Source organism: Pseudoliparis swirei, chromosome 5, assembly GCF_029220125.1.
Source record: "Pseudoliparis swirei isolate HS2019 ecotype Mariana Trench chromosome 5, NWPU_hadal_v1, whole genome shotgun sequence".
In the NCBI taxonomy this organism is placed as follows: domain Eukaryota; kingdom Metazoa; phylum Chordata; class Actinopteri; order Perciformes; family Liparidae; genus Pseudoliparis; species Pseudoliparis swirei.
The window spans coordinates 24,966,858-24,985,428 of record NC_079392.1 but is presented as its reverse complement, the minus strand read 5'-3'; the positions used below and the strand labels follow the sequence as shown (position 1 = coordinate 24,985,428).

General features: G+C 46.5%; 2 protein-coding genes across 5 annotated transcripts; one reads left to right on the top strand and one right to left on the bottom strand.

Annotated features, from left to right (window-relative positions):
• The first annotated feature begins 560 nt into the window (after positions 1-560).
• Positions 561-13,940, top strand: pfas (phosphoribosylformylglycinamidine synthase). 2 transcript variants are annotated; one of them, XM_056415490.1, is made up of 27 exons: positions 561-707; positions 2,134-2,256; positions 2,647-2,782; positions 3,052-3,157; positions 3,634-3,826; positions 5,096-5,201; positions 5,289-5,429; positions 5,573-5,697; positions 6,045-6,173; positions 6,262-6,393; positions 6,932-7,060; positions 7,146-7,219; positions 7,298-7,454; positions 7,849-7,910; positions 8,117-8,278; positions 8,347-8,574; positions 9,607-9,837; positions 10,089-10,269; positions 10,382-10,465; positions 11,187-11,342; positions 11,925-12,190; positions 12,277-12,484; positions 12,571-12,653; positions 12,758-12,872; positions 12,950-13,099; positions 13,190-13,330; positions 13,444-13,940. In XM_056415490.1, the coding sequence occupies exons 2-27, from the start codon at positions 2,136-2,138 to the stop codon at positions 13,755-13,757; spliced, it is 3,930 nt and encodes a 1,309-aa protein (XP_056271465.1). In that variant the 5' UTR covers positions 561-707; positions 2,134-2,135; the 3' UTR covers positions 13,758-13,940. The 2 variants fall into 2 exon arrangements, with proteins under 2 accessions (XP_056271465.1, XP_056271464.1); XM_056415489.1 differs by having other exon boundaries at positions 2,109-2,256.
• A 12-nt stretch (positions 13,941-13,952) lies between these two features.
• si:dkey-183n20.15 (RING-HC_RNF170 domain-containing protein) lies at positions 13,953-17,942 on the bottom strand. Of its 3 annotated transcripts, none has more exons than XM_056415594.1 (6): positions 17,682-17,942; positions 17,329-17,409; positions 16,717-16,828; positions 16,159-16,232; positions 15,882-15,992; positions 13,953-15,153 (listed from the first exon to the last, which is right to left on the bottom strand). In XM_056415594.1, the coding sequence occupies exons 2-6, from the start codon at positions 17,341-17,343 to the stop codon at positions 14,845-14,847; spliced, it is 621 nt and encodes a 206-aa protein (XP_056271569.1). In that variant the 5' UTR covers positions 17,344-17,409; positions 17,682-17,942; the 3' UTR covers positions 13,953-14,844. The 3 variants fall into 3 exon arrangements, with proteins under 3 accessions (XP_056271569.1, XP_056271567.1, XP_056271568.1); XM_056415592.1 differs by having other exon boundaries at positions 17,702-17,942; XM_056415593.1 differs by having other exon boundaries at positions 17,737-17,942.
• Between the last annotated feature and the right edge of the window lie 629 nt (positions 17,943-18,571).

Genomic DNA, 18,571 nt, shown 5'->3' with positions numbered 1-18,571 from the left:
TTTTTTTTGTACCTTGGCTTTAATTTATTAAATATATCTAAGACTGCAGCGCCGGAGTCTCCAGTGTGTGTGTGTTCTGAAAACACTTCTTTTCATCATCGTTAACACACACAACACAACACACACAACATAAGTAGAAACAGGCTTTATTAACTTTGATTAAGGATCTGAAGGGTCCTTGTTTATTGAAATACATTTAAAATTATTAGTATTATCAGTGGATGTATATAAAGTTGCATGAAATATAATTATACATTTAGAAACTGCATTCATTTGTTATTTTACAGCCTTTCCTTTTGTTTTGTTTAGTTCCCATGAAAGCCAGATATAAATAAATACTGCATCCTGACTTTAAAAAGCTCAAACAACTAATATTTGTTGCCTTAAATATATATATATTTTTTAATTCACAACTTAGTCCAGATCTCAGGGGAAAGACGTTTTCAAAGTCTTTCTAAAAGTAAAAAAAAAGTGATTATTTGTTTGTATCTTTTCTTTTAACCACTTCGCTCGCTCGAAAGCCTTCACAGCTGCGCATGCGCATGACGGTCGAGCCGTCTCCCACGTGGGCGCAGCGGTCCGCCCCGTCAGTCTGCAGACCTCTCCAGCCCAAACCACCCGCCGGAGAAGTTTCCTCCAGGACTCCTCGAGCCGTCTCGACCGTTTTCATCCCGACTCGAAGCTCCCAGAAGCGGAAGTGGCTGCACGTGAGTTGAGCTCAGGCGCTCCTCTGCTCACCTAGCCACTTTGTAGCCACTTAGCAACGTTAGCTGCAAGAAACCGAGCCAGAAACTCACTTTACGATGTCGTGTGCTGAATATTCATTATTTTTATCTGGAAGCACCGCTGTATTTCTAACATATATAGCTTTAAATACACAGTGTACTCGAGTACTGTACTTTATTGCAGTTTTTGGGTACTTAACTTCATGATACTTTATACTTTTTACTACACAACATAAACCAATATTGTGCTTTTTACTGGACTAAATCACATTTATCTGACAGCTTTGCAGGTTTTAATTTTTAAGACGGAAATATAAATCAACATGTACATTTTAATATATTTATATTTATGGATTTAGGACACAAAGTCGTATGTAAAGTAATTAATTTGAGCTTTTAAAGATAACCACGTGATCAACACATTAATTGCATCTGTTATTATATTACAATATATATTATTCTGAAATAAGCCATTCTGCACAATTTATACTTTTATTTGTTGGTAATTTAATATGTATTTTTATGCTAATACTTTTGTACTTTTATTTAAGTAAGTTTAAAATAATTTAACATTATAATATAATTTATATATATATATATAGCATTGCACATGGCTCTGTAAAAGTAAAGTACTTCTTCCAAAAACAAACACCAGTAGACATGTTCAGTACAGTTAGATAAATAAAAGTACATTGTTGTTTTAAGTCGGCACTTTAATATTTAATATCTGAGTTTCATTAGATTTTTGCCCGATCGTCCAAATTTAGATGAACAATCAAGTTTTTTTACAGTTATATTTTCTCTCTTCGGATAAATGTGAGGAGACGCCTCTGAAGACTACTTTTTAATAAAGTAATTACCTAACAGGAATCTCCTGACTGAGCAGCGCGTGACCGCACGACCCACGAGATAATTGAGTTTAGAGTTTACTTCCATCTCGTCATGAAGGACGTGATGTGTTTTAATTTAAATAGAAGAGGCTGTTTCTCAGTGTTTATTTAAAACTTTTAAATAAACACTGAGAAACAGCCTCTTCTTTTTATCACTTTAGACTTTATTGCCTTTTAGACTTTTTGGAGAATAAATAGAACCAATTTGCTTTAAAAAAAATGTTATAATTTTAAGTTTATCTGTCGACAGAATGAGCTCCACACATGTCCGTGGTCTGAATCATCAAACTACTCGTCATCATAATAATACATTTATTTATAAAGCACCTAGAAGTGGAATGAAATAAAAAAGTGAATGATGAAATATATGAAACCTGGCAAAGAAAAAAAGGAAACAAGAAATTAAAAACTAACAAATGAGGCGGACGGATTGGATAAAATTAGGATTTTAATATTGAGAAGCGGTTCATCATATATATTTTTCTTCCTGAAGGTCTGACTCCGCCTCTCTCCGTCAGTCATGGCCGTCATGAGGCTCTACAGTAACGAGGCGGTGAACGGGCACGCCGTGCAGCGGGCCGCCAGGCTCCACCCCCTTCTGTCCATCGCCACGGAGCTGTGCTACAACGTGGAGCTGACGGGTGAGTGTGCCGACTTTTATACAACCAGAGGAGTCGCCCCCTGGTGGTCAGGAGAGAGAATGCATCTTTAACCCATGAAGCGTATACTTCTATACAACCTGAGGAGTCGCCCCCTGGTGGTCAGGAGAGAGAATGCATCTTTAATCCATGAAGCGTATACTTCTATACAACCTGAGGAGTCGCCCCCTGGTGGTCAGGAGAGAGAATGCATCTTTAACCCATGAAGCGTATACTTCTATACAACCTGAGGAGTCGCCCCCTGGTGGTCAGGAGAGAGAATGCAGATTTAACACATGAAGCATAGACTTCTATACAAACCAAGGAGTTTCCCCCTGGTGGTCAGTAGAGAGAATGCATGTTGTTGTCTTCATTGTTTGCTTCCCGCTGCAGGCTGTGAGCGCCTCAGTGCCGAGCAGAAGGAGGTCCTCCTCTGGTTGTTCCGTCCTCCCCTTCAGGCCGAGCCGCTGTCCGACGAGCCGCACCTCACCGAGGGCGGCGGGGGGACGCTGGTGGAGATCGGGCCGAGGTACCGCTGCTCCGTCTGATGAGTGACCCCTGTTGCATGCTGGGAATACCAATTAGTTTATAAATGCTTTAGAAACCAAAATCTACGTTCAACCAAATCAAAGGTCGCAGTTAGATTTCTATCGTTTTAGGAGCAGAATTCAAAGCCGGCTGCTCGATTTATGGCAACATTCATAATCGCGATTATTTAACACGATTATTCATTGACTAAATTTAACATCTTTAAACTGTCTTCATGATTGTTGTTGTTGTTGTTGTTGTTCTCTTCAGGCTGAACTTCTCCACCGCCTGGTCCACTAACACCGTGTCCATCTGCCAGAGCGCCGGCCTCACCAGCGTCACGCGGGTCGAGCTGTCACGCAGGTTTCTGATCAAGGTTTGCACACACACACGCACAAATGCAGACACACACACGCAGACACTCACATAGACGCACACACACACACAGACACACACACAGATGCACACACACACGCAGACACTCACATAGATGCACACACACACACAGATGCACACACACATGCAAAAATGCACACACACACGCAAAAATGCAGACACACGCACAAATGCAGACACACACACATGCAGACACACACACACAAATGCAGACACACATGCAGACACACACACAGATACACACACACAGATGTACACACACGCACACACACAAGCAGATACACACACAGACAAGCACGTACACACACACAGATACAGTCTCACACACACAGAAACACAGACGCACGCGCGCACACACACAAGCAGATACACAGACACAGACACACACAGACACACACAGACAGACACACAGACACACACCCTCGGCGTGCCTCAGCCGCCTCTCTCTCTCTCCAGGGTGCAGCGGGCGTGCCGGTGGCCGGCGGGGTCGTGAGCCGGTTGATTGACGGTCTCTACGACAGCATGACGGAGTGCGTGTACCGGCAGCCCGTCGCCTCCTTCGCCGTGGCGACCGCGCCGCAGCCGGTGTTCGAGGTGGACGTGCTGGGGAACGGCCGCGCCGCTCTGCAGGCGGCGAACGACGAGCTGGGTGAGGCTCCGCCCCCTTTTGCGGCTCACGCGGTCTCTTCGTTGAGTCCCTTCCTCTCGGTCACGTGACGCGCGGCGGCCTCACTTTGCGGGTCGAAGGTCACGGGGCCGTCGCAGAGAGGCGTCACTGACGCCTAACGAGGACACAGTGGAGGAGACACAGTGGAGGAGACAGTGGAGGAGACAGTGGAGGAGACAGTGGAGGAGACACAGTGGAGGAGACACAGTGGAGGAGACAGTGGAGGAGACACAGTGGAGGAGACTCAGTGGAGGAGACTCAGTGGAGGAGACTCAGTGGAGGAGACAGTGGAGGAGACAGTGGAGGAGACACAGTGGAGGAGACTCAGTGGAGGAGACTCAGTGGAGGAGACACAGTGGAGGAGACACAGTGGAGGAGACTCAGTGGAGGAGACTCAGTGGAGGAGACAGTGGAGGAGACTCAGTGGAGGAGACTCAGTGGAGGAGACTCAGTGGAGGAGACTCAGTGGAGGAGACTCAGTGGAGGAGACTCAGTGGAGGAGACAGTGGAGGAGACACAGTGGAGGAGACAGTGGAGGAGACTCAGTGGAGGAGACTCAGTGGAGGAGACACAGTGGAGGAGACTCAGTGGAGGAGACACAGTGGAGGAGACTCAGTGGAGGAGACTCAGTGGAGGAGACAGAGGAGGAGACACAGTGAAGGAGACACAGTTCTGTAATGTATATTAAACGCTGTCAGCCGCTCTGCACACGGCACTAAAAAGTAGATTTTGATGCAAAATTTGAGAGACTCTCTTTCTTTCTTTCTTCCTTTCTTTTTCTCCCTCTCTTTCCCTCTCCATCTCTCCCTCTTTCTCCCTCTCTCTTCCTCTCCCCCTCTCGCTCTCCCTCCCTCTCTCCCGCTTCCTGTTTCTCCCTCTCGTTTCCTCTCTCTTTCCCTCTCTCTCTCGCTCTCGCTCTCACTTTCCATATCCGTCTCTCTCTTTCCCTCTCCCTTTTTCCATCTCTCTCCTTCTCTCTCTCTCTATTACCCTCTCCCTGTCTTTCCCTCTCTCTCTTTTCCCCTCTCTCCATCTCCCTCTCTCTCTATTACCCTCTCTCTTTCCCTCTCTCTCTCTCTCTCCCCTCTCTTTCCCTCTCTCTCTCTTACCCCCTCCCTCTCCCCCTCCCTCTCTCTCTCTTTTCCCTCTCTCTCTCTCTCTCTTACCCCCTCTCTCTTTCCCTCTCCCTCTCTTTCCCTCTCTCTCTCTTACCCCCTCCCTCTCTCCCTCTCTCCGTTGTTGTTGTTCCAGGCCTGGCCTTTGACTCCTGGGATCTGGACTTCTACACGTCGATGTTCCAGAGGATCGGGAGGAACCCGACCAGCGTTGAGTGTTTCGACCTGGCTCAGTCCAACAGGTGAGCTCGGCGCCCGAGTTCATCTTCACGCCACTCTGTGCTTGTCGTTTATCATCCCCTCTTTTCCTCTCCTCCTCCGGTCCCCAGCGAGCACAGCCGCCACTGGTTCTTCCGCGGCCGCATGGAGATCGACGGGCGCCGGCAGGAGGAGACGCTGTTCAGCCTCATCATGGCGACGCAGCGGCACAGCAACCAGAACAACGTCATCAAGTTCTGCGACAACAGCAGGTGTGTGTGTGTGTCTGTTCACACTGACTCCATGTGTGTGTCTGTGTGTGTGTTTCTGGTCACACTGACTCCATGTGTGTGTGTGTCTGTGTGTATTTCTGTTCACACTGACTCCGTGTGTGTGTGTGTGTGTGTGTTTTCAGTGGTATCAGAGGGATGCAGCTGGAGAACATTTACCCAGAAGACACCTCCACAGCGAGCCGCTATGAGACGCGGCGCTCGCTGAGACACGTCATCTTCACGGCCGAGACGCACAACTTCCCCACAGGTCGAGTCCACCGCACGTTGTGTTTGACTCTTAAAGGAACAGTACACTAATTAACTCTCAAAGGAACAGGTCACCAAACATTGTGTTTGACTCTTAAAGGAACAGTTCACCCACGTTGTGTTTGATTCTTAAAGGAACAGTAACCAAACATTGTGTTTGACTCTTAAAGGAACAGTTCACCCACGTTGTGTTTGACTCTTAAAGGAACAGTAACCAAACATTGTGTCTGACTCTTAAGGAACAGTATACTAAACAAATGTCGGTCAATCTCCAGGTGAAGTGTTCTTTTAAGCGTCCTTTTTGTTTCTTTCTTCTTCTTGTGTTTTCACCCTCGAACCCATCTGTAGGTGTGGCGCCGTTCAGCGGCGCGACCACCGGCACCGGCGGTCGTATCCGAGACGTGCAGAGCGCGGGACAGGGAGGCCACGTCATCGCCGGCACCGCGGGATACTGCTTCGGCAACTTGCACATCCCAGGTCTGCGGAGGTGGCGACGCGCTCGACGGTCTTCGCTCTGGAAGCGCCCGACGGTTCATGATTAACGATGTTCCTCCCGTCGCCGCAGGTTACGATCTGCCCTGGGAGACGGAGGGCTGGGAGTACCCGTCCAGCTTCGCCTCGCCGCTGCAGGTGGCCGTGGAGGCCAGCAATGGAGCCTCGGACTACGGCAACAAGTTCGGAGAGCCGATCCTGTCGGGTCAGAGAATTTTCTGTTTTCTACGTTTATTGTTTCGTCTTTAAACTAAAAAAAGAAAGAAAATGAAATTAAACATTTTCTTCCCCAGTGATTTAATTAGTTTGATCCAAATCTTGAAGATTTTCAACAACTTACTGACAGCAAATCGTTGGCATTCGAGAAGCTGAACTCGAGCTGCTGATTGATTGGTCGATCGGCTAATGGATTAATCAACTAATCCTCACAGCTGGCAGCTAATGGAGGGCATTTGTTATTGATTACTCTATGTTGTTGTTTTCTTTTATTATACATCAATCTTGTGTAAAGCCTCAGAAAAGAGCAGGAGATGTTTCTGGAGATAAAACCAGAACCTGTGTCTCGGGTCAAAGCTCTTTTATCTTGATAAGTTGCTAAAAATAAATATATATTTATATATATATATATATTTAGAATATATATAGAATTGTTTCAACCGGATGAATGGCTCAAACAAATCATCTGTTTTACTAAAATAATTTTCGACATGGATTTTCATGCATATTCTCCCCCCCCCCCCAAGGCTTCGCTCGATCCTTCGGCATGCTGCTGGCCGACGGAGAGCGGCGCGAGTGGATCAAGCCGATCATGTTCAGCGGCGGCCTCGGCGCCATCGAGGACGCACACGTGCAGAAGGAGGCGGCCGAGATCGGTAATGCTGCGGCAAAACGGGTTTAACCGACGGCTTTATTTACATGCTGATCTGATGACCGCGCGTCCCTCTGCTCGTCCGTCAGGGATGGAGGTGGTGAAGATCGGAGGGCCCGTGTACAGAATCGGCGTGGGGGGCGGAGCCGCCTCCTCCGTGCATGTACGCTCCGCCGCAGTAGCCTCGCACAGCAACCTACGGAGTATTTTATTTTTTTCACGCGTTGGTTGTGGCTTGCAGGTGCAGGGGGACAACTCCAGCGCCCGGGACCTGGGCGCGGTGCAGCGGGGCGACGCCGAGATGGAGCAGAAGATGAACCGAGCGCTCCGGGCGTGTCTGGAGAGGAGCGGCGGGAACCCGATCTGCAGCATACACGACCAGGGAGCGGGGGGGAACGGTGGGAGACTGCTAATATTAACAGGAATTATTATTATTTAAAATAATTTTATTTATTCATATTAAAATATTTTTATTTATTATTATAATATTATTATACAATGTTTGGTGTATGTCTCAACATATTATTATTATTATAATAAATATTTCATTAAATATTTAAATATATTATATATTATATCAATTTTTAAAGGAATATTTTTTTTATGTTCATATTTAAATATAATAATACATATAATATTTTATTACTGTATAATATCTTTTAAAAAATATTATATTTGAATAAATCTAAAAATATATATTTTTAGATATTTATATATTTTAAATACAATTTATGTAAATAAGATACAAATCTTATTAAGAGACTCAACTTAACATCTTATTATCATCGTCAGGTAATGTGCTGAAGGAGCTCGTTGAGCCGGCGGGAGCCGTCATCTACTGCAGCAGATTCAAGGTAATCGGCACGTGAACCAGGGGCGGCCCTCCAGTGGTCGACTATTTTAGTAATCGTTTTTTTATCTATCCGTCGACTAAGATCCCGGTCGTCTGTTTTAATGCTTTTCTTTCATCCCGAAGAAGAAGTAAAGTATCGTGAAGCCTTTCCTCTTTTTTCCCCGCCAACGCATTCCTTATTGTTTTTCTTCTTCTCTCTCCTAATAGAAAGGAGACCCCACACTGAGCGTGCTGGAGCTGTGGGGGGCGGAGTACCAGGAGAGCAACGCCCTGCTGCTGCGCCCGGCCGACAGGGACTTCCTGGAGAGGGTTTGCCGCCGGGAGAAGTGCCCCGTGGACTTCGTGGGAACCGTCACCGGAGACGGGAAGGCACGTCTGAGCCGGGCCCACCAACGGGTTAAAGATCGATATATTCAACCCGAGTTCCCCCCTCGCAGATCGTGCTGGTGGATGACGAGGGCGCCGGCGCCGACGGGGGCCGCCGCCCCGTGGACCTGCAGCTGGAGTGGGTCCTGGGCAAGATGCCCCAGAAGCAGTTTGAGATGCGGCGTGTGGCCCGGGCGCTGCGGCCGCTGGCGCTGCCCGCCGGGCTCTCGGTCCGAGACGCTCTGCAGAGGGTCCTCCGGCTGCCGGCCGTGGCCTCCAAACGCTACCTCACCAACAAGGTGTGTGTGTGTGTGTGTGTGTGTGTGTCTCTGAGTTTGTGTCTGTGTCTCTGTGTGTGTTTGTCTGTTTGTCTGTGTGTGTGTGTCTGAGTGTGGGTTTATGTCTCTGAGTTTGTGTCTGTGTCTCTGTGTGTGTTTGTCTGTTTGTCTGTGTGTGTGTGTGTCTGAGTGTGGGTTTATGTCTCTGAGTTTGTGTCTGTGTCTCTGTGTGTGTTTGTCTGTTTGTCTGTGTGTGTGTGTCTCTGAGTTTGTGTCTGTCTCTGTGTGTTTTTGTCTGTTTGTCTGTGTGTCTGAGTGTGTGTGTGTGTGTGTGTCTCTGAGTTTGTGTCTGTGTCTCTGAGTTTGTGTCTGTGTCTCTGTGTGTGTTTGTCTGTTTGTTTGTCTGTGTGTGTGTGTCTGAGTGTGTGTGTGTGTGTGTCTGTGTGTGTGTGTGTGTCTCTGAGTTTGTGTCTGTGTCTGTGTGTGTTTGTCTGAGTGTGTGTGAGTGTGTGTGTCTCTGTGTGTCTGTGTCTCTGAGTTTGTGTCTGTGTCTCTGTGTGTGTTTGTCTGTTTGTTTGTCTGTGTGTGTGTGTCTGAGTGTGTGTCTGTGTGTGTGTGTGTGTCTCTGAGTTTGTGTCTGTGTCTGTGTCTGAGTGTGTGTGTGTGTCTCTGTGTGTGTGTGTCTGTGTGTGTTTGTCTGTTTGTCTGTGTGTGTGTGTGTGTCTGAGTGTGTGTGTGTGTGTGTGTGTGTGTCTCTGAGTTTGTGTCTGTGTCTGTGTGTGTGTTTGTCTGTTTGTCTGTGTGTGTGTGTGTCTGAGTGTGTGTGTGTGTGTCTGTGTGTGTGTGTGTGTGTGTTTCTGTTTGTCTGTGTGTGTGTCTCTGTGTGTGTGTGTGTGTGTGTGTCTCTGAGTTTGTGTCTGTGTCTCTGTGTGTTTGTCTGTTTGTTTGTCTCTGTGTGTGTGTGTGTGTGTGAGTGTGTGTCCTCATGCTCTTAGAAGTACATCCGTGTGGACACGTTGTGACTCTCCGTGTCTTCACCCCTCCCCCCCTCAGGTGGACCGGTCCGTGACGGGGCTGGTTGCCCAGCAACAGTGCGTGGGCCCTCTTCACACCCCATTGGCTGACGCTGCGGTCGTCGCCCTGTCGCCGTTCGGCCTGGAGGGAGCGGCCACGGCCATCGGCGAGCAGCCAATCAAAGGCCTGGTGTGTCCGGCGGCCGGCGCCCGCATGGCGGTGGGAGAGGCGCTCACCAACCTGGTGTTTGCCCGGGTCACGGCGCTGAAGGTGAGCGCAGCCAATCAGAATGGAGCATGCTGGGATATGACATTCAGGTTCACATGAAGGGGCGACGATAATATAACAAATAGAAACCACCATGAAACCTCTCGCCCTCCCTCTCTCGCCCTCCCTCCCTCTCCCTCCCCTCTCTCACTTCTCCCTCTCCCTCTCTCCCCCTCTCTCTTTCTCCCCACCCCTCTCTCACCTCCCCTCTCTCTATCCCTATATTTCTCTCTCCCCCCCTTCTCTCTCTCCAGGATGTGAAGTGCAGTGGTAACTGGATGTGGGCGGCCAAGCTGCCCGGCGAGGGCGCCCTCCTGTGGGACGCCTGCGTGGCGATGTGTGAGGTCATGGGTCAGCTGGGCGTGGCCGTGGACGGGGGCAAGGACTCGCTGAGCATGGCGGCCCGGGTCGGCCACGACACGGTCAAAGCTCCCGGTACTGCGCCTGAACACGCCGTTATTCCATGATGCACGGCTGCACGTGAACGGGGAATATGAATATATTATTTTCCTCTCGGTTTAACTTCGCTTCCCTCTCTCCGTCTCAGGCGCTCTGGTCATTTCTGCGTACGCCGTTTGTCCCGACATCACGGCCACCGTGACCCCCGACCTGGAGGATCCGGACGGCACAGGTATTTCCCGACATTGCGCAATAACGTGACGACGATAACACCCGCGGAGAAAGAAACAATATTTTATGCGTTATCAGCTTTACGTTTCCTGTGGTCAGCCCGGCTGTGTTTTTTAAATTCAGAACCGGATTAGAATCGCTTTTTCTCTACCTTCGATCTAAACTCACAGATATCTGCCCGGCAACCGATCTAACGTGTCAATAGGCCTCCTGCTGCTTTGTGAGCGCCAGCGGACACATTTGCAACAAATTGCCACATTTAAAAGCACATATTTAAATACTGAAGATAATCCCCGCACCGTGTCGTGAGCAGTTTCCTGTCATCAAACTGGATAACGGGGTCGTGCTTTCTGGGAAGAGACGTTGCTGTTTTTCAAATGTGTTATTGGCAATCGACCGCAGGACAAGCGCTTTATATATATATAAATTTATATAAATATATATATAAATATATATAATATCTATTTATTTTGATATATATATATAAACAAAATAAATATATATAAATTTTTTTAATACATATATATATATATTAAATACAACACGTGTGTGTGTGTGTGTGTGTGTGTGTATATATATATATATATGTGTGTATATAGATAGATAGATATAATGGCACTATATTGGAGAGAAGGCAAAATAGACACACAAACAAGAATGCAAATCTCCTCATCTTCCTTTGACCTGTCCTCTGTCCTCTGTCCTCCGTCCTCTGTCCTCAGGCGTGCTCTTGTGGGTTCCTCTCAGCCCGGGCCGCCACCGGCTGGGCGGCTCGGCCCTCGCTCAGTGCTACGGCCAGCTGGGCGACTGCTCGCCGGACCTGGAGCAGCCGCAGCTGTTTGCCGCCTGTTTCAACGCCACGCAGGAACTCCTCCGCGGTGAGCTCACCTCACTGTGACTTACGTCTGTGAGCTGATTGGTCTTCAGCTTCCTCGAGTTTTAAGGCCACCGCTTTGTGCCACCTCGTGGTATTATTGGTTTATTTATTTATTATTTAAACTGATTATTTAACCTTTTTTCTTTGTAATCTATTTATTTATTCAACCTGATTATTTAACATTGTATTCTATTTTTATTATATCCATTTATTTAACCGGATTTATTTATTTAACTGGATTTTTTTGGACCTTTTTTTCTATTTTTATTCTATTTATTTATTCAACCAGATTTATTTATTCAACCAGATTATTTAACCTTTTATTCTGTTTATTTATATAACCTGATTTATTTATTTAACTTGATTATTTAACCTTTAGTTTAATTTTTATTTATTTAACCTGATTTATTTATTTAACCGGATTATTTAACGTTTTATTACATTTTTATTCAGTTCATTTATATAACCTGATTTATTTATTTAACCGGATTATTTAACCTTTTAGTCTATTTGTAGTCTATTTATTTAACCTGAGCAACCAGAGCAACCATTGTTATAATCAGTTAAATCTCCGCTCCTTCAGACCGCCTGCTGACCGCGGGACACGACGTCAGCGACGGCGGCCTTATTTCCTGCCTGCTGGAGATGGCGTTTGCCGGGAACCGCGGCATCGATGTGGAGTTGCCGTCGCAAGGCGCCGCCGTCCTGGAGCTGCTGTTCAGCGAGGAGCTGGGTTTGGTTCTGGAGGCGTCGCAGCTCCACGCCGATGCCGTGTGCCGGCGGTACGCCGACGCCGGCGCGCCGTGCCACCGCGTCGGCAGAACCCGCGGCTTCGGGCCGGAGGCCGAGGTGAGGTGGCGCGCGCGGCGGCGGGTTTTCACCGCGTCAATCGGGTGGCCGTCGGGTTCTCCTTCCCCCTCCTCCTCGTCTTCCAGGTCAGCGTTCGCGTGGACGGGCGGGAGGTGCTCAGGGAGCCGCTGCCCCGCCTCCGCGCATTGTGGGAGGACACCAGTTTCCAGCTGGAGCGCCTGCAGGCCAACGAGATGTGTGTGAAACAGGAAGAGGAGGGGCTAGCCAGGAGGACGCAGCCCTACTACAAACTGACCTTTGACCCCTCCGACGTGCCCAGCATCAGCCAGCGCCGTAAGACCTTTTTACAACGATCGAGTGTCTTGAAACATGTTGCAGGTCAATCTTTAATAACTGATTATTGATTATTGATCGTTCAGGGCCTCGCGTGGCCGTGGTCCGGGAGGAGGGCAGCAACGGGGACCGGGAGATGTCGGTGTCGCTGCACATGGCGGGCTTCGAGGTGCCGTCGAGCTTCCTTGACTTGGACGTCTGTCGCCCTGAGCTGTGCAGCTGGTGTGTGTGTGACGCTTGTCTTTGTGTGTGTGTGTGTGTGTGTGTGTGCAGGTGTGGGACGTCAACATGCAGGACCTGTGCTCCGGGTCCACGACGCTGGAGCCCTTCAAAGCGGTCGTGTTCGTCGGAGGATTCAGCTACGCAGACGTCCTGGGATCGGCTAAAGGCAAAAGAACGCCCGCACACACACACACACACACACACACACTCACTCACTGTTTAACTCCGGTCCTCCTCCTCTAGGCTGGGCGGCTACCGTGGCGTACAACCCCAGAGCCAAGGCCGAGTTCGACCGCTTCCGGCGCCGCGCCGACACGCTGAGTCTGGGCGTGTGCAACGGCTGCCAGCTGCTGGCGCTGCTCGGCTGGGTCGGAGCGGACGAGGCCGCCGCCGGTAAGAAGGGAACCGAACGCTCGGCGCCACCGGCCGTGGACGTGAAGAGGTGGACGAAAACGCTTTGTTTTCCTTTCTTCCCCCCTCCAGAGAGCGAAGTGGTGCTGACCCACAACGAGTCCGGCAGGTTCGAGTCTCGCTTCGTCAGCGTTGGGATCCGGGAGTCCCCGTCCGTCTGGCTGCGGGGGATGCAGGGCTCGGCTCTGGGCGTCTGGGTCGCCCACGGCGAAGGTACGCGGCCGTGAAGCCCGCCGTCGATTAGATTCTGCCGACTCGTCGCGGGTCGCCGTGTTCCGGAATCAAACGGCCGTGTTTTAAATTTTTTTTCCTCCTTTCCTGCGCAGGTCTGATGCGGTTCCGTAGCCCGCCGGCCGAGGACCGGATCCTCTCCGGGGGGCTCGCCCCCCTCCGTTACCTGGACGACCAGGGTGACCCCACCGAGGAGTACCCGCTGAACCCCAACGGCTCCCCGCGGGGCGTCGCCGGGCTCTGCTCCGGGGACGGCAGGCACCTGGCCATGATGCCCCACCCGGAGCGCTGCACCCTGGGGTGGCAGTGGCCCTGGGCCCCGAGGGACTTCAGGCCGTCGCTCACGCCGTCGCCGTGGTTACGCATGTTCCAGAACGCCGCCGCCTGGTGCAGCAGCGCGGAGGACTAAAGCACCTTTTGACTCCCCGTGGTGTAATACTGTAATACTTCATGACTCTTTGTGACTTTGTACACATTCCAGGTTTTCTTAACAATCGCTGTCGTCTCCTTTCTTCTTTTCTTTATAAAGACGTTTTGTACTATTCTGACGTCAGAAATGGAATTTAGCAAATAAATACACGTTTAAACCACAGGAGCTGGCGTAGTGTCATTTGTTTTTTGTTAATATTCTTAAATATTCTTTATTTTACACAAACATGAATTCATATGATAGCAAGTATTTACAAATAGTACAGATAGTTTTTATGGATTTAAATCATATATATATATTTAATATGTATATACAGGACTGTCTCAGAAAATTAGAATATTGTGATGAAGTTCTTCATTTTCTGTAATGCAATTAAAAAAACAAAAATGTCATGCATTCTGGATTCATTACAAATCAACTGAAATATTGCAAGCCTTTTATTCTTTTAATATTGCTGATTATGGCTTACAGCTTAAGAAAACTCAAATATCCTATCTCTAAATATTAGAATATCATGAAAAAGTATACTAGTAGGGTATTAAACAAATCACTTGAATTGTCTAATTAACTCGAAACACCTGCAAGGGTTTCCTGAGCCTTGACAAACACTCAGCTGTTATAAATCTTTTTTTTTACTTGGTCTGAGGAAATATTAAAATTGTATGAGATAGGATATTTGAGTTTTCTTAAGCTGTAAGCCATAATCAGCAATATTAAAAGAATAAAAGGCTTGCAATATTTCAGTTGATTTGTAATGAATCCAGAATGCATGACATTTTTGTTTTTTTAATTGCATTACAGAAAATAAAGAACTTTATCACAATATTCTAATTTTCTGAGACAGTCCTGTATATACTATATGTAATAGATATTACATATATATATAATGTGTATATATCTAATATATGCATTGATAATATATATTTATGTATATATATATATATAATATGTATATATATATATATATAGGGTGTGTGTGTGTTAGAGGATGAGCTGCTATCAATATGTTTAAATCCACTAGTCCAACGAGCTCCAGCCAGAAGTAATAAACATAAAAGTCAAACATCTACAGCGAGCTCCCCATCGCTGCTCGTGAGCGTCCATCGCTCTCTGGCGCCATCTGCTGGTAGATGTTGATAACGCAGATGAGGAGCAGGATGACCGCCGCCAGATCATCCAGGACCCCGAGCAGGCCGCACAGGGAGGGGTCTGTCTCCGGGGGGGTTGCCAACGAGGGGGAGGAGAGGGACACCACGGTGCGCACGCAGCATACGGCCACCCTGAAGAAAAACAACCACACGAGCCCCCCGACGGTGCCCAGGCTGCGGGCCAGCAGCTGCAGCAGGAGGGGAGCGTCACACAGGTAGTCGGTCACCTGGAGGGGGGGTGGGGGTCGAAGAAGAGATGACGTCAGATGGATCAAAGGGTTCCATAAGCATTCAAATATGATAGTTGGTTTGTACATATTAATATTAAGAGGCAGGTAGAATCTGACTGTTGTACTTTTTTATTGTGTGTCTCACTTTGAAGTAAGATAAACAATATTAAGAATATAAGACAACAAATACAGTTAAACCCATTTAATGTTTTTAGAAACAAAAAGAAGACTATGATTGTGTTAAATTAACCTGGCGTTGATCTCAGCTGTCAATCATGTTCTATTACCTGAGAGTATTTTTTAATAAAGAGTGAATAAAGATACACATTCATTTTGATCTAAAATGGTATATAATATATTCAGATTTTTTTTAATGGTTGCAAATAAAAAAAAATATTTTACATATATATTTATTTATTTAAAAACATTTGTATATTTATTTATATATTTAAAAATATATATATATATTTAACAATATATATTTCCCAGAAAAAAATTGTCCAAAAAAGGTTGTGTACGTATTCCAAAGGAAAGGTGACACTCATCCCAACGGCTGGGTGTGTCAATGCCAGGTGCAGACAGTAACTCCAGACACCTCCATTGTCTGGAGTTAATGGAGGGAAGGGTGGAGGAGAGAGTGGCATCACCTGATACCCACACAGGTAAAGCGGGTGAAGGACTGTGAGAACGGTTTCTATGAGGAGGTCAGATAAAGTACTACTGACCCTTCGCGGGGCTCCAGAATAACGTCGGTTGTAGTCTGTGATTTCCCCGAGAACTTCCTTTGACTGGCGGTCGGATCGAGTCTCGTTGAACAGGTGACACAGCTCACTGACCTGCGGCATCATTTAATGACACGTTTCACACTCATTCTGTGGAGACAGTCGGGTGATACGACTCAAACGTTGACTCTGACTACAATCTAGACCAAAACTAAACAAAAACACAAAAAATGTGACTTTAAACCATTTAAAATAACCACTAGTCTGCATAGTGCTGTACCTTCTGCCGGCACAGCGGGCAGCTGATGGCATCCAGCCAGGACCCGTGTCTCCAGTAGGCCATCAGGCAGGGAGCTGCAGGATCCAACACATTTATACAACAGTTTATATCCCACAATGCACTGGTTCCCAACCTCGAGGGGGGCTTCACGAGGCCTTCGTATTTGAAGTGGTGTCAGATGACGTTTGTTATTATTATTAATTTGTCCGTATATAAATATCCTGATATATATATCCCGATAAATATATATATATATATATATATGTATAGATATACAAATGAATAGATAAATATATTTAAATATAAATATATAAATATATATATATACATATATATGCATGTATATATAAATATATACATATATATATATATATAAAAATAAAGATATTTAAATATGTATATACATATAAATAAATATATATGTATATATAATAAATACATGTGTATATTTATAATTATAAATATGTAAATATATATAAATATATATATATATAAATATATATACATCCGGCTCGAGGCCCACCGGCCGGTGGACACACACACACATGAGTCTCGTACCACAGAACAAATGTCCGCAGTTGGTCCGGACTGGGAAGCTGGCCGTCTGCAGGCAGACTGGACAAAGCCGGTCTCGGTTCCCGGACGGACCCGAGGCTGGACGTGGAGATCCCTGGAGAGATGATGAGGAAGAGAGACGAATATATATAAGGGACGACAGGAAGAAGAAAACAATTTATAACCAAATAAAGAGACAGAGGAGCTTGAATATATATATATATATTCAAGCTCCTCTGTCTATTTATTTATATATAATATATAATATAATAATAATATATATTTATATTTGTACAAATATATGTATCAATATTTATATATATATATCTATATATATTCAAGCTCCTCTGTCTATTTATTTATATATAATATATAATATAATAATAATATATATTTATATTTGTACAAATATATGTATAAATATATATATATATACTTCTCTCTCTCTTCCTCTCTCTCTCTCTTCATATATATATATATATACAAATACATATGTGTGTGTGTGTGTGTGTGTGTGTGTGTGTGTGTGTGTGTGTGTGTGTGTGTGTGTGTGTGTGTGTGTGTGTGTGTGTGTGTGTGTGTGTGTGTGTGTGTGTGGGTGTATTAACCTCTCACCTTGTGGCGGCTCATTGATGCTGTCTGCTCAGCCCGAGGTGGCGTCGACCCGCCGGAGCTTCAGGGTGGAGGCGGTCCGGCCTGCGGAGCGTGACCCCGACACGGAGACAATGAGGCACACACACACACACACACTGTGCGCCTGGTTGTGAGAAGAGAGGCTGATGCTCTGAGTTTAAAGGACTGTCCGTCTACCGCGACGCAATTGTGTAAATAAAAGATGTAAATAATTAATATTCCATCTGTTTGAAATGTGTTTTTCCTGTTTTTCCTTCTCATGGTTCAACTCTTCTCACTTCTTTCTAGCTGACTTTGTCCCTCAAGCCAAAAACAAAAAAAGCAAATCATCTCACCTTGCACCACAAACTCTCACCTGTGTTACCATGGAAACAAAACACAAGGACTCACCCGGACTGAGCGGCGTGGCCCGGCTGCGCGGTGGGAGCCAGGAGCAGCAGCTGGTCATGCCGTCTCCTGGAGGGAAGTGAGGAGCCGCCTCCCGGCGTCCCTCGACCAGGAGGAAGCCGAGCGGCCTGTCAATGATCCACGAGGCCTCTCGGGCCCCGGCTGCTCTCGGGCCGTGGCTGCTCTCGGGCCCCGGCTGCTCTCGGGCCGCGGCTGCTCTCGGGCCCCGGCTGCTCTCCGGCTCTTCCCGCCGGTCGGATCAATAAAAGCGGTGGGCGTGCTTCTGTGACAGAGAGATATCGACTCTGAGGGTTAAAAGGTATTCAGAATTCACCTCCTTCCTTCTGGTCAGAGGCAATGTGTTTTTTAGGGGGGGTCAAATAAGCCTTCCGCCCAGATGAAAGCCACGCTGTGTTTAGTAGGTCAGATCTGACCTCGACAATCATTTACTCAAAGTTTACTCCAGGTAGTTTTACTCTGACCATAACATTTCAGCTGGAAGTCAAATTAAAATGATGCAATACAAAAAACTATCAAAATAAATGTCAATATGGTCAAATGTTCAGCTGCTAGATAATAAACTCCACTGTTGATTATTTACATTAAAACAGTATTTTTCTTGGGGTTTTGCGAGATTTCAAAAATGTTATGTTCCAATATGCAAATGAGGCTCATATACAATCAAATATGTGCTAATCTGCATATTAAGACCATAAATCTGAGCATTGAATAAAGTCCGGTTCTAAATTCTTGTTTTTATTTTGATGACAGATTGGATTCAAATGTTTCTGCATTTTCTTTATCACTCTATAAATCAGAAATATAAACAGCATTAAAA

Excerpts from the sequence above, each read along its gene's own strand:
- pfas (XM_056415490.1), top strand. The coding sequence starts at position 2,136 with ATGGCCGTCATGAGGCTCTACAGTAACGAGGCGGTGAACGGGCACGCC. Across the intron at positions 3,827-5,095 it reads GGCGGCGAACGACGAGCTGG|GCCTGGCCTTTGACTCCTGG; the intron begins GTGAGGCTCCGC and ends TTGTTGTTCCAG. Across the intron at positions 7,911-8,116 it reads TCTACTGCAGCAGATTCAAG|AAAGGAGACCCCACACTGAG; the intron begins GTAATCGGCACG and ends CTCTCCTAATAG.
- si:dkey-183n20.15 (XM_056415594.1), bottom strand. Across the intron at positions 16,233-16,716 it reads CTGCGGACATTTGTTCTGTG|CTCCCTGCCTGATGGCCTAC; the intron begins GTACGAGACTCA and ends TGGATCCTGCAG. Across the intron at positions 15,993-16,158 it reads GCCCGCTGTGCCGGCAGAAG|GTCAGTGAGCTGTGTCACCT; the intron begins GTACAGCACTAT and ends ATGATGCCGCAG.